The sequence below is a fragment of the Rhinoderma darwinii genome, chromosome 4, assembly GCF_050947455.1.
Source record: "Rhinoderma darwinii isolate aRhiDar2 chromosome 4, aRhiDar2.hap1, whole genome shotgun sequence".
Taxonomy (NCBI): Eukaryota; Metazoa; Chordata; class Amphibia; order Anura; family Rhinodermatidae; genus Rhinoderma; species Rhinoderma darwinii.
In genome coordinates this window covers 66,500,579-66,520,007 of record NC_134690.1, presented here as the reverse complement: position 1 = coordinate 66,520,007, position 19,429 = coordinate 66,500,579, and the positions used below count along the sequence as shown (strand labels likewise).

Here is a 19,429-nt window from a genome sequence, read left to right as displayed (position 1 = left end):
GACTTCATGAGACGCTTTTAAATTAACAATAGTATTAGTATAATTCCCAGTTTCCATGTTGGCTTACTTGTTCATCTCTTGGCATTCATTTCCTATGCGCGTATGACATTTATAGTAGTGACTATTATATGGGCAGTTTGTTATATCCTGCATAAAATGTTGTGCTAAAGCACCCCAAGTCATATTCAGAGAGGTCATGAAAACGTCATATGGCATATGACATTTTCCCGTAGGTTCTGGACTGAATGCTGTTCCTATACCTACAGCACTGATCTGGATTAACATTTGTGTTTTTGTTTTCGGCTTTTCATATACTTGCCGGTAACCTTGGAATGCTGGGGTCCCGAAGTGTACCCCACCATGATCAGTACATGTTTGTGGGACCATTAATACGAACAGAGGTTGTTCAAAATGGGCATTGTTCTTCTCCTTTGTCCAGCAGATAACAAGACTTTTGGTTTCTGTAAAAAAAAAAAGACGGAGGGAACAGAGTTGATGCCCGATTACCTGTAAAGGCCACCTGCTTTGAAAACACGCATACTACAATCCACAAAAATTTATCAATAGCAAATTTCTTACTTATAAATGAATAATTTAGGATGTGTTCACACTGGTGTAATTGCTTTAGTATTTCCAGGATCTATGATGTATATGACAGATCCATTCTGATCCATTTTATTTTATGTCAAAAAGCAACAAAAACTGATTGAAAATAATTAATGTAATTGTGACACTTATTTTTACATGGCTGCTTGCATGGCATTTGTTACCACCACCATAATGTAGAATAGAAATGGTGGTCACCAACCATAGAGAGCATGAAACTACTACAGATGTGTCCTTCCTTACCTTTTCCCATATGTCAACATATCCTGAGATGTGGGGCGCGTGACGATCAGCTCTGAAAAAACAACATCATCATTTCACGATACTCTTTCATGAGATGATTTTGCTATAGGTGTCTGCTGTATGTCTGGCCACCCAGTGGTTGTGATGTGACTTCCATCCTATCAAGAGTTTTGTTAGTAAGTCGCAATAATGTATTGAATTTGTTTCATGACAAATTAGAGACCTTAACCAAATTTAAGCAATGGTAAGGGTGGACAGATCTGTATACCATTCGCTCCCACTGCTTATATATCTTGACACATGTGGTGACTTTTACCATTCCAAAGAAACAAGTCAAAGCAAATGGCATGTTCTGAGATTAGCTTACCTGCCGTTTGTTTTCCTCAGAGCTTGCTGATTGGCTCCTTTTTTTTTAGCTCAGTAGAGCTGTGATCTGTGACTACACCTTAGCTGCAGTGCCTGTGGTAGTCTGAGACACACCTCCAGTCTCATTGGTTCAGGCTGATGCTCTCTCCTCTATTCTGCAGCAGCTCTACCCCCCCCCCCCCAGATTGGCCGCTGTGTAGAAACAGAAGCTCATCACATGATCACCAGTCAGTGCATGGAGAGGAGATTTATTTTACAGCAAGAGCAGAACAATTAGGGTATGTTCACACGGCGGGGGTCCGTAACGGCTGAAATTACGGGGATGTTTCAGCCTGAAAACATCCCCGTAATTTCAGCCGTACCGGCATGTGCAGGCGCTTGAACGCCGCGTCAATTACGGGCGTAATTAGCGCTGCTATTCATTGGAGTCAATGAATAACGGCTCTAATTACGGCGAAAGAAGTGACAGGTCACTTCTTTGAAGCGGGCGTCTATTTACGCGCCGTCTTTTGACAGCGGCGCGTAAATATACGCCTCGTGTGAACAGACAAACGTCTGCCCATTGCTTTCAATGGGCAGATGTTTGTCAGCGCTATTGAGGCGCTATTTTCGGGCGTAATTCGGGGCAAAAACGCCCGATTTACGTCCGTAAATAGGCCGTGTGAACATACCCTTATAAGAGAATACTAAACCACCAGTGAGAAAAAGCTGAACATCAGATAATTGTCACACATATAAACGGAGATGCAAGAGGGTTAGTAAGGGGGAACCTGTGGAGTCACTTTGAGGGTATGTTCACACGCAGTGTTTTCAGGCATATTTCGGGGCGTTTACGCCTCGAGAAACGCCTGAAAAAACGGAAGCTGAACGCCTTCAAACATCTGCCCATTGAAATCAATGGGAAAAACAGCATTTAGTTCATACGGTGTATAATTCACTGTATTTCAAAGATATATTCAATTGTGCTCCCACAACATAACAATTTTAAAGGATTCACTGGTGTGATATGAGTAAAATATAACATTTATTTATAACTCTCTAAAAACAGGGGTACAATCACCACTGTGAAAAAGCCCCACCGTGTGTATAAAAACATATTAAATAGTAAACACTGAGTTCTAATTCAATTGTGAACCTACTATAGCTCAGTGTTCAACAAGAATATCAATACGGAATCAGCATTTGAAAAGTGGGCATAACAATAGTCTTGACCCTAATTCACACTAGAGTCCGTGATAACCGCACCGGAAGCTCCTAGTGTTGAGGTAAACAAACAATGCTAGTGTTCCCAATGCTAAAAAATTCCTATTCACAACCGACCCTACGCATTTCAATACTCATCATCAGGGGTCTGTAGCTTGGTCACTCTGGCCGGGATGCCAGCGATATTTAGTTCAGCAGCAGGTATTCTGCTGTACACCATGGAAGCATGCTCGCTGACATCTAAGATTATAAATGTATAGGAGACATGCATCTTGGGCAGTTTTGCTTGACACTGCCCCACCAATAGCGGTTTACAAACTTAGGGCTTATTTAGACAAATGTGATATACGTCCGTGCACCGCGCGTGATTTTCACGCGCCTCGCACGGACCTATGTTAGTCTATGGGGCCGTGCAGACTCTCCGTGAGTTTCACGCAGCGTATGTCCGCTGCGTGAAACGCACGACATGTCCTACATTTGTGCGTTGTTCGCGCATCACGCACCCATTGAAGTCAATGGGTGAATGAAAATCACGCGCAGCACACGGAAGCACTTCCGTGGGACGCACGTGATTCGAGCAACAGCAGTAAAAAGTGTGAATGAAAACAGAAAAGCCCCACGTGCTTTTCTGTTTACAAACATACAGAGCGTCATAATGATGGCGGCTGCGCGAAAATCACGCAGCCACGCATCATACGAGGGTGACACAAGAAGCTGTTAAGTACCTTTTACGCGCGCAAAACTCCGTGTTTTTTTGCACGTGCAAAACGCACTCTCGTTTAAATCCGGCCATAGAGTGGTATAAAATGCTGGATGGGCAAAATAAAGGGCAGTAGGTTCTCGTAACAAATACTGAGGTAAGGTTGGTAGAACATCATAAAGAAACGTCAAGGATGGAAGTTCTCTGTAAAACCTAAGTAGATCAGGTAATACGGACCATGTGTCAACAGCTTATTATCAGAATATCTCTTATGTCATATATGCACCAACACACGTACGATTATCTCACCAGTTTCCGAGTTTAATGAAGAAGCAGAGATGTAACTTGAAGCTCCTGGGCCCCAATACAAAATCTGTAACACAGTCCCCCCCCACCATCTACCATATATAATACTAGTGTCTTATGTAACATAGGATCCCTTAGGCCCCCAGGGCCCTGGTGCGACTGCCGATCCTGACTAGAAGGAATCAGGCACCTTGAATTATCTATCATTTTAACTGTTAGATTATAAAAGATGGAACATAGAAGGCACAACGAGCTAACCACAGTATATAGAGCAGGTCACCACAGACTGGGCACAGTATATACAGCAAGCCACAAGGGATAATGTTGGGAACTAGGTGCTGTATGTGCCATCCTGTCATCAAGGACTATGCACAGATAGTCCTACCTTTTCAGTACGTGGGTACTGTATTTGCTACAGCTCTGACGGGTACTATGGTAAATCACAGCGTCTTCATGTATATGGAGCATTCTGTGTACAGGACATAATAGCAAACAATATTAGGTAATAAAGAAAATAGGGACAGACATAGCCGAGGATCAAATGGGATCATGCATTTTAATGCCAAGAAGATTGCCAGATTAGGAAAAGACAAACTTTTTATCCCCAATCAAACGGAATATTTCTAGAAGTTTCATTCTCCAGTCACAGTAAAAGACTTTTAGTGCTGATGCGTTTGCCTATCTTTCTGCTGTTTATTGACGTGTTTATAAAGGATATAGAATTTATTGAAAGATTTATGTGTCTACTGCTGGCAGTACAGTGCGCGGAGCCTTCTCTAATAATTCTCTCTAAACCATCCAGCCCCAAACCACAATTTAATACGTGCAAGTGTCAGCTAGACTTTTTCCAGGATGGAAGTTACTTCATTTACTTAATAAGCAGGTTGCTTTGTTCTGCTCTGCATGTCTCCAAGACAACAATTCACATCGGTTTAGAAGCTTCTGCTAATATCTTGCCTTTATTCTGTCAGGCAATCTAAAGCTGCTTATACCCGAGGTAAAAGTTGACCGAAATGGGAAATTTTAGCCATTTCAATCAACCATTATTTGAAAAATGAACGCGAATGATGTGATCGGCCAGATTGGAAAATTTCGTCCATAGTCCGTTGAAACTACACGTGTATGGCATGATCGGCAGATTATTTGCCAATTTGGGCAAGCCTTAGGTAGTTTTTTTTTTTTAACAGACTCCGATTGGCCAGATTAGTCTCTTCTGCTGGTGGGATCATTACTTAAAACTGTTCTCATACAGTGCCCCACCATAACAGCATCAGCCAGTGCCCCCACACAGTGTCTACCATTAGTCCCGGCCAGACAGTGCCCTGCTCCCGCGCCATAATTTCTCTCTGACATGGAAAATACATGTGAGCAGCCACCAGAGGGCACTCACATGTATCTTCCAAGACCTGCACTATTATCTATGCGAAGTGTAGGGCAGATAGAATGATGGTGCCGGCTAGTGACAGCGCAGTTCTCTGTATCAGAAAGATGCCCGGCTTTTTGACATCCATGTGTTTCTGAACGATCTGGACACAGACACGCATGCCTGTTCCAATGGTTGGTGCCACACCGAAGAGCATAGCTGTCCGCAGGTACTGTAAGGTTAAGGGGCCTATCATAGTAAGAGTTGCCCTTGGACCTCGTCTTTGACATAATAGCCCTCATTGAAAAGGGAAAAAAAATGGTCTCTAGCACCACTTTCAGGCGGCTACAATAGGCTGGGTTCACACTACCTATTTTCAGGCGTAAACGAGGCGTATTATGCCTCGATTTACGCCTGAAAATACGGCTCCAATACGTCGGCAAACATCTGCCCATTCATTTGAATGGGTTTGCCGACGTACTGTGCAGACGTCCTGTCATTTACGCGTCGTCGTTTGACAGCTGTCAAACGACGACGCGTAAAATGACTGCCTCGTCAAAAGAAGTGCAGGACACTTCTTTGGACGTTTTTGGAGCCGTTTTCTGATAGACTCCAATGAAAACAGCTCCAAAAAAGGGACGTAAAAAACGCTGTGAAAACGCTCCGTATTTTCAGACGTTTTTGGTCACTACTTGTGCACATACCCGTAGTCATTTGCCGACCCTTCAATGATCGAGTGTCTTCCGTTGCTTCTTGCAAATGTGGAAAAAAGTAGGAAACCGTCTCCATTAAAGGGTAACTAAACGTTCAACAAACTTCTGACACGTCATAGTGACGTCAGAAGTTTTGATCGGTTGGGGTCCGAGCACTGAGACCCCCACCAATCGCTAAAACTAAGTGGCAGAAGTGCTTGTGCGAGAGCTCAGGCGCTTCATTTCTGCTTTTTCCGGAAAGTCGATGTATCGGAGTACGGGTTCATGGACTTTCAATTGAGTCCGTACTCTGCTACATTGATTTCCGGAAAAAGCCGAACAGAAAGGAAGCGGCTGAGCGCACACACAAGCACTTCTGCCACTTAGTTTTAGCGATTGGTGGGGGGTCTCAGTGCTCAGACCCCAACCGATCAAAACTTCTGACATCACTATGACGTGTCAGAAGTTTGTTGAATGTTTAGTTACCCTTTAAAAAGTTTAGAAGAAATGCTGCTTTTACCCTGGCAGGTGTAATAATGGGACAAAGAACCTCCGTATTCATGTTTGAAGGGGGTTTCAGTGGTTGTACCTCCACCTATAAGACATTTATGCATATCCTATGGATAAATTGAGCGTTCTTCTTCTGTCAAGTTGTTAAAAATTCTTATTTTAATGCGGTTCTGGGATACAACAATTATGGCTGCCACCCAGCTATACCAGTCTACTTAACGTCAAATCTGCATAGTTATGTGAGCACAGGGATTTGTCATACATTAGTATAGAAAAGCTGGTTGACAACCCCTCAGGCGGCCATATTGGTTTCCCAGTAACAGAACTAAAAAATTGCTCAACAGAATTGTGAAGGAATAAGCGAAGAAGAAAAATACATAATTAATATTAAATAATCTGTTAGGTTTAATGTTGGCGTAAAATGGACGTGACATTTGGTGATGCAGATGAAGACATTAAGAACGGATCAAGTCTGTGCATTTTTGCCTGTAATAATACACTTCTGGTTTATGAATTTGGATTGCCCTCTACTGGTTATATTTAGTATTACATATGCAATAAACACAAAACCCCCAAACATCACATCTATGCGTTTGTTAAACATCTTATGTCAAAACCATTGCCATGTATATGGAGTCACTCCACTCTTTGTGACTTTTTACTACATTATGGAGCATTGCTATATTTACTGTTAAGACCGGATGAAGTAGGACATAATTATGCAGGCTTTTATATCAATGCCAACAGGATAGCCACCCTGTTTTAAAGAGACACAATATATGGTCAAATGTATGCGGACACCTGATCATCACACCTTTATGGGATCGTTGGACATCCCATTCTTAATTCCCATTATAGAGTTGGACCCCATTTGCAGCTATAAGGTTGGGTTCACACAGTGCAGATTTTGCATGAGTTTTCTTTAGCCAAAACCAGAATTGAATCCAGGAGAGCAGACCTATAAAGTCTTACTTTATATATTTCTTCTGTTTAGGTTCTGTTCCTGGCTTAAAAAAAACACATGCAAAATCTGCACTGTGGGAACGCAGCCGAAAATCTTCTCTTCCGGGAAGGTTTTCCACAAGCTTTTGCAGTGCGTTTCTGGCACTTTGTGCCTATTCAGGCAAACCCGCATATATGGAGACCAGGCACGGATATTGAACGAGAAGGCCTGGCTCACGATCGGAATTCCAATTCATCCCAAACGTGTTCGATGGAGGTGAGATAAGGGCTCTGTGCAGCCACTCCGGTTCCTCCACATAAAATCAAACCATGTCTTTATGGCCGTCACTATGTGCATAGGCATACTGTAAATATCCGTATTAGACGAAGAGCGTACCCGGATGGTGGATCGCAGCTAGCGTAGTCTAAACTTGGGTTACGTTGTGAAGATGGTGAAGCAGAGCAGCACAGCATAGCAGGACGTCCCAGAGACGGTGAAGCAGAGTAACAGTGTAGTGGGAGCAGACTCCAGTGGGACCCTGCAGACTTGTTGGAGAAGTTGCGCCCAAAGCAGGAACGGTTTGGCAGGCAGCAGGAACAATAAATGACTAGAACTGTAATTGTGTTGGCACAGGCTAACCTAAGGTGCGGAGCCTAAGACACCTCTCTCCACCCTTAACCCCCACAAGGTGTTTTAGACTATAAGAATCCCTGGTCAAGGTCCCCAAAATAGACTCAGTAAATAGTCCTCAGCTGGAGCCGTGCAGCACATGCAGAGGAAAGCTGCGGCTCCCCATTGTCAGGGTGACGGCATAACTCCGGAGAGGCCGACATGTCGAGCAGGAAGAATGCCAAGGCCGTTCACAGCCGACATGTCCAAATCATGCTGGAACAGGAAAGGTCCTTACCCAAACTGATGCTACAAAGTTTGAAGCATTCCGTTGTCCAAAATATCTTTGTATGCTGTAGCAATAACATTACTCTTCACTGGAAATAAGACAAAACTCAGACAAACAGCCCCAGACCATTACCCCTCCTCCACCAAATGTTGGGGTATGTGCACACGACCTCTTTTCAGACGTAATGGTGTTTTATGCCTCGAATTACGCCGGCCTACATCTGCCCATTGCTTGCAATGGGTCTTACGATGTTCTGTGCAGACGAGCTGTCATTTTACGCGTCACTGTCAAAAGACAGCACGTAAAATGACGGCTCGTCAAAAGTGCGGGACATTCTTGGGACGTTTTTTGGAGCAGTTTTCTTTAGACTCTATTGAAAACCGCTCCAAAAACGGCCGTGAAAAACACGAGTTGCTCAAAAAACTTCTGAAAATCAGGCGCTGTTTTCCCTTGAAAACAGCTCTGTATTTTCAGACGTACTTTGTTAATTGTGTGAAGATACCCTCATAGTAGGCAACATTCTCCCTGCATCGACCAAACCCAGATTCCTCCCTCAGATGTGAAAATCACTCCAAAGAACCCGCTGCTGCAGGGTCCAGCGGTGGCACACATTACGCCACACCGGCCAATGCACACGGTGATCTTAGGCTTGGGTGAAACTGCTCGACCATGGAATCTCATACCATGAAGCTCCCGCCACACCGTTCTCGTGCTGATGTCACTTCCAGAGGCAGTTTGTATCTCCGTTATGAGAGATGCAGAGGATAGGAGCTTTTTACACAGCACGATCTTCAGCACTTGGCAGCCCCACTGTGGGTTTACGTGGTGTGACTGAGCTGTTAATCCTAACCTAAACACTTCCACAACAATAGCACTTACAGGTGACCAGGGCAGATCAAAAATGTAACAAACTGACTTGTGGCTTCATAGGACCAATACTACTAGTGATATTTGTCTATGAAGTTTACATGGCTGTGTGCTAGATTTTATGCCCCTACTTGCAACGTGCAGGGCTGAACCAAAATTAAATTATTAGAAGCGTCCACATATTTTTGGTTGTATATTTTACATTGACACAATATCGGTACAGTTAAGAAATCCTCCACCGGGCATTCATTCTATTCAAGAATTAGCGGGCTCTGGCTGAATAGTGACATAGAAATAAAATGTCAATTTCAGCAGCCGGCAGTGCTGTATGTGCAACTGCAAATCATGGCAGCCTACCTGAAAATCTTTAAGATTACACAACTTTCATTACATGAGTGGATACAGAATTAGCACAATAAAGGCCCAATGATCAGGCAAAGGAGTGTTCATGTGAACTCGTTCCCGATCGTTGCCCTGTGTAATAAAGGGCAATGATCAGCCAATGACTGTGCAGACGATCGTTCATCAGCTGATCTGCTCTTTCAAGCAGAATTATAAGTCCTCCATTTCAGCAGCACATCATCCTGTGTAATCAGGGAGATACGCTGCCCACATGATAAATGTATGGGGACGAGCCATCAGAGTAAGCAAACATTGCTCCGTGTGAAAAGAGCAAATGAGCGCCGATCAAGGAGCGGTCTTCATGATCGGCACTCGTTTACACGGCCCATGTCAGTACTTTGTTTTTCAGAGATGTATTAAAGCACCCATAGACTTTTATGGTGTCCTAACTGATACCACACCTCCCCATGACGGTAAATTTAAGTTGTGGCGGGCTCCATCAGATTCCGTATTACAGCGTTATTTCCCCATAATAAGGTGCTACACTGACAACCATATGGCTACACATCTAGTATTGATAGCTGCAAAAAAAAAAAAATTAAAAATGGTTTCATCCGTGACAAACCTCATGACACATACAGTTAAAATCTTTGTTTATTTTTTTTATTACTTTTCTCATGGAGAGACTAAGATTGGCATCAATACATGTGCTGCTTACATTCCTCAATTACAGATCAGACTTCTAGACACTTCACAAGCACGATTACCCTGTATCACATTATATTTAGACCCGGCACGAGCCTGAACATATATTTCTAGAGCTTTCAGAAATACAGTTTTGATTCAATCACATTTATACTCATCTTGCAAACAACTTGTTCCCGCTATAGTCAAAAATAAGTTTACGGAGCTGTAATATGGACGCCATACTGCACCTCTACGCTTCTAATATTCGCAACGTTTTAACCTATGTTCTATACAAAAACCTCCAATATGATGCAGTACGAAGGCCCCATACAATGGCACACAGAGTGAGGACTCCATGTGCCGCCAGACACAAGGTTCTGCCATGTGCATAAAGTACTAATTGGGCGTTTGCAGAAGGCGCTGAGCAATTATCAGGATCAAGGATGTATTTATGAAAAGCGTTACATTTAATGAACAGCGTAAATAAAGAACTTCATAGCCGATGGCTAGTAATACGTTTTACCCAGGCTGTAAAGGGGGAACGTAGGCTGCAAATAGTTACATTGTAGCAACTTTAGATTTGAAGAAAAAATAAATAAAACAATTTCAATAGGATGAGACCAGTTTTAAAGGTCATTAGACCTCCTTCAAACAAAATATTTGTCTGGCATTTTAAACTGCATGAAAAAAAAGATGCTTTTTTTGGTGGAGTTTTTTTTTTGTTGTTTTTTAATCTAGTGTCATTTTGCATATACGTCCTAGAGAGAAGTCTATGAAGAAAAACCCCAGAAAAATAAAAAATGCCATATAGATGGAGCATACTGCGTATGTAGGCTCTCATATTGCACTAGAGAGACTTAAAAAAAACTAAAATCTAAGAAACCTAAAATAAAAACAAAAGAAAACTAAAAAAAAAAACTCACCAAAATGATGTCTGAAGCTGGCCTTCAAAAAGTGCAAAATAAATATAAAATGTGCAATGTTAGATTTCTGATGAATTTATACACAATACTCTAATGAACAAATAAGAAATGTTCCCTATAATAATCATAATGATTGAAAAAAAAAACCAAACACACGTAAATACAAAAAATTAAAATAAATTAAAAAAACAATTGACAGGAGCTCTATTTGCCGATTCTTTTTTCCTGTGATTTTTAGAATCACAGCATTTAGAAAAAAAATGACAAAAACACACCTCGCAGAAAACTAGATGTCAACATGCCCGATCCTTTTTCCCTACGAGTGAGAAGTCCCTTTTAAATCCCCCATATTTATTTCAATGAGCAGGGAGACTCCAAAGGAATAAATGTCGGCTGACAGCTACTATAAGTACATGCCACCCTTCGTGTGGATCAATCAGTACAAGCAATAAAACAAAGACATTACATATAAAAAACAGTTGGTCCTTCCGATTTGTACCATTTTAAGATTTATAAACATCCATTTTTTTCCCTTTAAAACAATATAAATTTTCCTTATTAAAAACACAAAAAGTTCCCGCCCTGACATGAAAGTGGCTGGTGCCCTCAGAATCTGAAGAGGTCAATAAAGTGCTGCGGGGAGACGGGTGTTGAGGCAGCTTCCTGGGTCATTGGCAGTGCAGGGGTGCCCCGAGTCCTGACAAGACAAACACAGGAGTTAGTCATTCCACATTAGAAGCCACTTCATTGTTACAGAGAGCTCCATGTCCGCAGCTTACCTTCATTCAGTCATAGCTAAATAAATATTCATTTTATTTGCCTGCATCCACCACTAGGGAGAATTCAAAGCATACATTTTTATACAGCACCCACAAAACTGAATTGGCGCGTGCAGTAAGCTCCCCCTAGTGGCGGCTGTAGGCAGACCATTTTACTATTTAAAGAGGCTCTGTCACCAGATTTTGCAACCCCTATCTCCTATTGCAGCAGATCGGCGCTGCAATGTAGATAAGAGTAACGTTTTTTTGTTTTTTTTTTTAAAACGAGCATTTTTGGCCAAGTTATGACCATTTTTATATTTATGCAAATGAGGCTCTCAAGTACAACTGGGCGTGTATTATGTGTGTACATCGGGGCGTTTTTACTTCTTTTACTAGCTGGGCGTTGTGAATGGGAGTGTATGATGCTGACGAATCAGCATCATCCACTTCTCTTCGTTAACACGCAGCTTCTGGCAGTGCAGACACACCGCGTGTTCTCGAGAGATCACGCTGTGACATCACTCACTTCCTGCCCCAGGTCCTGCATCGTGTCGGCCACATCGGCACCAGAGGCTACAGTTGATTCTGCAGCAGCATCAGCGTTTGCAGGTAAGTCGATGTAGCTACTTACCTGCAAACGCCGATGCTGCTGCAGAATCAACTGTAGCCTCTGGTGCCGATGTGTCCGACACGATGCAGGACCTGGGGCAGGAAGTGAGTGACGTCACAGTGTGATCTCTCGAGAACACGCTGTGTGTCTGCACTGCCAGAAGCTGGGTGTTCTGAAGAGAAGTGGATGATACTGATTCGTCAGCATTATACACTCCCATTCACAACGCCCAGCTAGTAAAATAAGTAAAAACGCCCAGATGTACATACACAATACACGCCCAGTTGTACTTTAGAAAGCCTCATTTGCATAAATATAAAAATGGTCATAACGTGGCCAAAAATGCTCGTTTTAAAAAAAAAAACAAAACGTTACTCTTATCTACATTGCAGCGCCGATCTGCTGCAATAGGAGATTGGGGTTGCAAAATCTGGTGACAGAGCCTCTTTAAAGAGGCTCTGTCACCACATTATAAGTGGCCTATCTTGTACATAATGTGATCGGCGCTGTAATGTAGATTACAGCAGTTTTTAATTTAGAAAAACGATCATTTTTGACGGAGTTATGACCTATATTAGCTTTATGCTAATGAGTTTCTCAATGGACGACTGGGCGTTTTACTATATGACCAAGTGGGCGTTGTGGAGAGGAGTGTATGACGCTGACCAATCAGTGACCAATCAGCGTCATACACTTGTCTCCATTTATTTACACTGCAGATAGCAATATAGCTATATTGCTATGTGCAGCCACATAAACACACTATAACGCTACTCATGTGTCATGACAATGAATATACATTACCTCCAGCCACGACGTGACGTGTATTCATTCTCCTGACCACTTCTGTAGCGTCTCCTGACCACTTCTGTAGCGAGATCTCGCTGTGAATGGCAGTTTACAGCGTAATCTCGCGAGACTACACCTGCTGTGTTGTAAATCACAGAGACGCTACAGAAGTGGTCAGGAGAATGAATACACGTCATGTCCTGGCTGGAGGTAATGTATATTCAATGTCATGACACGAGTAGCGTTATAGTGTGTTTATGTGACTATAGATATATCGCTATCTGCAGTGTAAATGAATGGAGAGAAGTGCATGACGCTGATTGGTCACTGATTGGTCAGCGTCATACACTCCTCTGTACAACACCCACTTGGTCATATAGTAAAACACGCCCAGTTGTCCATTGAGAAAAACTCATTAGCATAAAGCTAATATAGGTCATAACTCCGTCAAAAATGATCGTTTTTCTAAATAAAAAACCACTGCAGTAATCTACATTACAGCGCCGATCACATGTACAATATAGGCCACTTATAATGTGGTGACAGAGCCTCTTTAAATGGAGCCTGTTACATTAAACATGGTCACCGAACTGCAAGCAGCTTGTTACAGAGCAGAAGGATATATAGTTTTGTGGAAAAAGACCCAGTATAAATTGTAATGTATTACTTTAAATCCCTGCTAACTCCGTATTTATAACAATCCAGCACCATACTCCATGGATCATGGATGCTTACTCAAAAAAACATACCTCGAAATTTCTCTTTATGAGCCAAGTCCTCTAATGTCAACTAAAACCCCCCCATGGGATAAATAGCGGTCTCCTATGGTAGCTTTAGGCTATGTTCACACGCTAAACAAAAAACGGCTGAAAATACGGAGCGGTTTTCAAGGGAAAACAGCCCCCTGGTTTTCAGCAGTTTAAGCAACTAGCGTTTTTTTTTGGAGCTGCTGTTTTTCTATTGAGTCAATGAAAACGGCTCAAGAAGTGACAAGCACTTTTTACAATGGCATTTTTTTTTTTTTTTTACGCGGCCATTTTCAAAAACGGTCGCGTAAAAAACGCCCCGTGGGAATGGAACATTGTTTTTCCCATTGAAATCAATGGGCAGATGTTTGTAGGCGTTCAGGCCCCGCATCTTTTGCAGTTTTTCAGGGCGTTTACGGCCCAAAAAACGGCTGAAAATAGCCAGTGTGAACATACCCTTGAGCAGCACTTTTAAGAATAGCTACACTTGCTTTATTTTAGATGCACTGGAACACAAAATGTTTGCAACTTTTCAAATAGTCTTGGAGGAGATAAAATAAAAATAAGTCTCCATGGTTACAGACTTCAAAACAAACCCTGTATGTAGTCTGAACCTTAAGTCATGAGATACTCTAATCTGCCCCTCTACTTACTTAGCCTATAGAAAGTGCGAGAGGTCGCAGACAGAAGGCTAATAGAGATGAGTCCTTTAAGACCGTCCTAGTTTAGTTAGAGCGGAGATCCACATTCAGAGCAGAACTCAACATTGGAGGACTGCAGGAGTCTACTAAAAATGACAGACACCTATTAATTTCAGCAGGCTCCCTGTAATGCTACATAACACAGTAGCTCCTAACAGGTCATTGCTGTGGCTCCCCATAGAGGGCCCCCTGCAACCAGATGATCTCAGGAAGACCACCAGTGTTAGTAGGGATTGTCCAAACCAGACAATCCCTTTTCAAAAAGGAACTTGCTGTCTTCATGGTTGTGATGGGCAACTACTTTACTTTTCCATTGCACTCGTTTTGATAAATCTCCCCCGATATGGGCAGACCCTCATAATAGATCCACAACAAGCATTTACTGCAAATTCTATAGGGTATTTTAAAATGAATGTTTATTTTCAGCAGTCATAAAAATCTATGGAATAACGTAGCATAAGTTTGGGCGGTGGTGGTGGTGGGGGATGGTTAGTGCATGCATAATCCATTCAGAAAACAGTGATCACTATGAGGGTAAAACAAGTTAGAGGCGTTGGACATCCACACAGGGAATGTGGTAAAACACACCAGGTCAATATTTGCCGTTTAAGGATTATTTTAGATTTACAACGTATTTCATCTTCCAAAGAAACGACATTTCCACTCACGCGAAACAAATGATACATAAGCATGCAATGTACAGTAATGTCCACTAGAGGATGGACACATATAATGGAATCCGTTCTATGTAGGTTACATGATTTATTATAAGACAAGGTACGGGGGACATGATCTAGAAGTAAAGCGTGCACCAATACCTTAAATAAAAGAGCAAGTTGATAATCCTTTACAAGATGAATGAAGAGGAGAGACAAGTAGAGTAATCAGAACCTTCATAGATCAGTTACCGGTGAGGTCGCGCAGGGGTCAGATTGTTAAGCATTATAAGACATTTACTAAACAAAACAGATTCTGGCGTGGCGCCTTCAGAAAACCATGGTGGCCTTTACAGGTCACAATTATGCAAACCACTTTCCCGACATATTCTGGGTGGTTAGAAAAATTGCCACAAGCATTAGATGGACATTTAAGTCATTACAATTATCGTACATGCGCCACCATTTAAAAAAAAAAAAAAACACGTTGGATTGGGGCGGCAATGTACTTACCTATAAATGTTCAAAGTCTGACTAACTGTTTACCAACTTGTAAATGAGTAACGAGGATTTTTATGTGGGAACTAATAATTTATCAATAAACTAGTTTTATTGTTGATCGTTTTTTTCTATCGCTACAAAACTATTTTAAAAAGTCACCAAAACGTGACCTGTGCTACAGTTATAGCCCTTCTTTAAACCAGAAAATATTTTTGCTATCTCAAGAAACCACGCCGATATGTCCTAGAAGGCCACTTTCACACAGCAGTATTTTGGTGAGGATTTTACATCGGGGGGGATCTAAAAACACAGAAGGCAAATAGGTTTCCATTTTAAGTTTTTTCTGCGTAGGTCTATCTCCTCGTTTTGAATTAGGTCACATTCGCACAACAGTATTTTGGGCAGTTTTTCTATTCGAGGAGAGTCCCCAGCTGACTAGGACCACCTCTATGTAATAGCAGCTCCCATGATTACATGGTCAACCATTCATTTGAATGACCAGCATGTGATGCTACATTTCTCCTGAAGAAGCAGCTGCAGTGGAGATTTACAGCCAGACGAGGCTTCCCCAATTGTGGTGATCAGTTGATCGCTGGGCCAGCGTCCATCTAAAAATGTTTTGCGACTTAAAAAAAAAAAAAAAAAAAATGAAAACACAAAAAAATTGTGTAAATAAAAAAAAAATAATTTACATCCGTATAGGGGGATGTGAACTTTTGAGCTGTTTCAACTGTAATGTAATAAAATATCTATCTATAGTCCAAAACATTATTGCCTGTGCACAGGCATCTGTTAGGACAGCCCGGGGAGCCCTACTTCGGAAGGAAAAAAAGAAAGTCAGCCCTGGCTCTCACATAACTGGGGCGGACATGGGTGAACCAAAAGTTACACACCTCCCTTTATTTATTTTTTTACATGGTTTAGATGTTTTGATCAGTATTGACCATGGCATCTAAGGAGTTAAATGGGCAGTATTGTAGCTGAAATGACCGTAGTGAAAGTGCTACCTAATAGAGTCGGCTTCCCTTTAGTCCCAGGTGCGGTATGAAAAGAGGGAATGCAGGTTCACTAGAGTTGTGGCCATGGATGTGAACTTTATAGAGTCTACATATTCCATGTCCCTGATCGAAGAGACAAGCACAAAAATATCCTTCCCACTCCCCACCAAACCCACGCAGCGAAGGCTCCCCAAAAATGAGCAGCTATTTCAGCGACACTTGGATAGAAAAGCTCATTTAACATTCAGGTTTATAAAAACAGAAGAAAGTTTTACCTTCCAAAACAGAATGCTGCAATGACGGCAGAAGTGCAAGGTGTCCCCATACTGCTCCCTTTTTGGGTAGTACTTCTCCAGTTTAAAGAACATTAATTTCCAGTCAATATGACCATTTTCTGTGAAGATCAAATCTTTACAAAACTAAGAAGGAAACAAAGTCAAGAATACATAAAGGAATACACAAAATCACTGCTGCAACATCCGTCCCTACCAAAAACGTCTGATTAACCAACGCGGCCGTTTTATGTGGAAATGTGCAGGTTACATACTCAGGCGAGGGCTAGAAGACTTTATTACCTGTCCACGGTGCAATGAAAGGTTAAACGCCTGAACGTGCTCCCATAATGCATATAAATGGGCACAGAAAGCCGGTTATTTCTTTGCAAACCAGATGAGATCATGGATTACTGAACCTGGTTTGCTTCCGAATCAAAGGTCGGCACTGTATTGCGGCAATCACCTAATCTTATAGGGCAAATGACTGATCAGCTACATAGGAATTACCGGGAAAGGGTTAACGTCTTTGTAATTTGATCATTACGTCTGTAAAATGGTGCATGCGGGTTTTTTAATTTTATGGCGTTTTTTGCGAATAGTGTGCATTACTCTTTTTTCTTTTGGTGGCTTTTTTTTTTTTTTTTCACACTGCAAATGATATGATTCAAAGATCATGCAACACGATTCCTCTTTGCAACCCCTGCTTTTCTGAAAAATTAAAAAACCACCACTATGAAACATGCACCACATATGGACACTTGCATTTTATTTTTAAAAAGGCAGAAAAAAAAATAAAAATTAAAAACCCACATACCCCTATGGAGGTCTGATGATGCAGAAACAGTCAGGCCTCATGCCCACTTTAGTTATGTTCTTCATGGTGCGATAAGTTTTTTTAAACGGATAGCACACGGACACACATTCATTTCAGTGGGGCCACGCACACTTTTTTTTTTTTTAACGGAACCATGTGGCCGTTCCGACAAAAATAGGACAGGTCCTACTCCTGTCTGTTTTTGACGGAACAGTCTAGGCCTTCTCATTCATTTGGTCCGTGAAACAACGGACTGCACACGAAAGCCATCCGTGTTTCACGGATCTGTCATTAGCGGCCGTACGACGGCCAACGGAAGCGTGCACGAGGCCTCAGACTTGTTGTAATTTTGGAAAAACACCACTGACCCAAAAAATGCAAGTTAAAAAAAAAAAAATCAAGAAAACGCATCGTGGGTAGGGAGTTTTAAATTTCCCCATTGACTTCAAGCGAACATCTGACCACAGCGCTTTTGGTCACTAAAGATGTAGCATTTTAGGAAAAACTGTGTGTGAATCCACCCGTACACCTATATAATCGCTTTCTTTGAGTGTGCGTTGTATTATAATCCGTGCTTCCCTCTCAACAAATCGCATCAACCACGTTCATTTTCTTGGGTCATCCAACAGAAACTTAACATGAAGCTGATGGGCCACGATACAAAGTCTATCACAAGAATGTGGCATATTTTATGGTGTTTTGTTAGAGGTAAAAATACTTTTTCTGCCTGGTTTACACCAAAAACCCCATGAAGTCTGCAGCAGATAATGAAGATGATTGGGCCAATGCAGTTGTCAGTGCAGAATTTGAAACACTGAAGTCTATGAAGAAATTCTACATTTAAAATCTGCAACACATGGGGCATGCAGCGTAAACAAATGCCACAGCGGGCAAAATGACGCCACAAATTGTGTATTTTTCTTCTTTTTCGCCATAGGAAAAATAATTTCCACGCCAGAAAATCTGAGCCACGAAAATATGGAGTATTTATGACTCTTCTGAATTCACCTGTAGGCCACTTACACAGGGCAGTATTTGTACGCCAATGCCAGGAATGGATCCAAGACACAGAAAAGGTGAAAAGTTTTCCATTATCCTTTTTTTTCTGAGTAGGTTCCACTCCTGGTTTTGGCTTCCAAATGAAGCAAAATACAGACAAAAATAATGCCGTATGAAAGAGACCCAATACAGTTTTATTTTCTTCACGTGAAGGCAGGGACTACGTAATCCCACTATCTATTAAATAGAGGAACTTGAGGCAAGAGTTTGCTCACACCAGGCGATATAAGCGGATCTTGGGCCGACTACTGGCAAGCTGCCTTCCTGGTTGCTAGGGATACATTACCTAACAACGAAAGCCTTTTCTACATGGCAACAGGCCCATAGCAACCAGTCTGTCTGAGATTACTCAAGTCTTCAGCTCAAGGTTGAATTAGCACTAGGCGGAAGTCAGATAAGACTCATGGTGGCTCGGTTATCATGCAAAATATGCTTTTCTCCACATTTGATTGCCAAATTACATGACATTTTTGTAAATGTTTAAGAGGAGCATTTTATTATTTACTCCTGAATAGAATTCCCTAAAACGGCAAAATAATAGAGAAGTGTTCAAGTGTTTGGTACAATAGTTACCATTTTCTCTGAAAAGTGATATTTGCAGAGCTCTTTCCAGAGATGGAGGTCTTCGCTGAGAATATGCCATGATTGGGCCATTTCACCCAAGTTGATGATGTCCCAGGCATCAGAAAATCGGAAGAGGATATTGCTCTGCATTTGTTGCGGCAGATCACACAGCGTTGGACCATCGCCAAGTTCCTGAATTAAAGAGAATAAATGTTATTCAAGGGGGTTATCCTGAACATAGACATAGGTTTACGCCAGTCACGTGATCCATTTGTGTCGTTTTCGGATTCTGGATGACACCGTTAC

General features: G+C 41.8%; 1 protein-coding gene across 4 annotated transcripts in view; it reads right to left on the bottom strand.

Annotated features, from left to right (window-relative positions):
* Positions 1-9,680: 9,680 nt before the first annotated feature.
* FBXO25 (F-box protein 25) overlaps positions 9,681-19,429 on the bottom strand; it is a 37,367-nt gene continuing 27,618 nt past the window's right edge. For all 4 annotated transcript variants that reach the window (XM_075861158.1, XM_075861160.1, XM_075861159.1 and 1 more), the window contains 4 exons: positions 19,133-19,315; positions 16,687-16,830; positions 15,075-15,101; positions 9,681-11,346 (listed from right to left, as the gene is read on the bottom strand). In XM_075861158.1, coding sequence (XP_075717273.1) covers positions 11,272-11,346; positions 15,075-15,101; positions 16,687-16,830; positions 19,133-19,315 — 429 coding nt within the window. In that variant the 3' untranslated portion in view covers positions 9,681-11,271. The remainder of the gene's footprint in view (positions 11,347-15,074; positions 15,102-16,686; positions 16,831-19,132; positions 19,316-19,429) is intronic.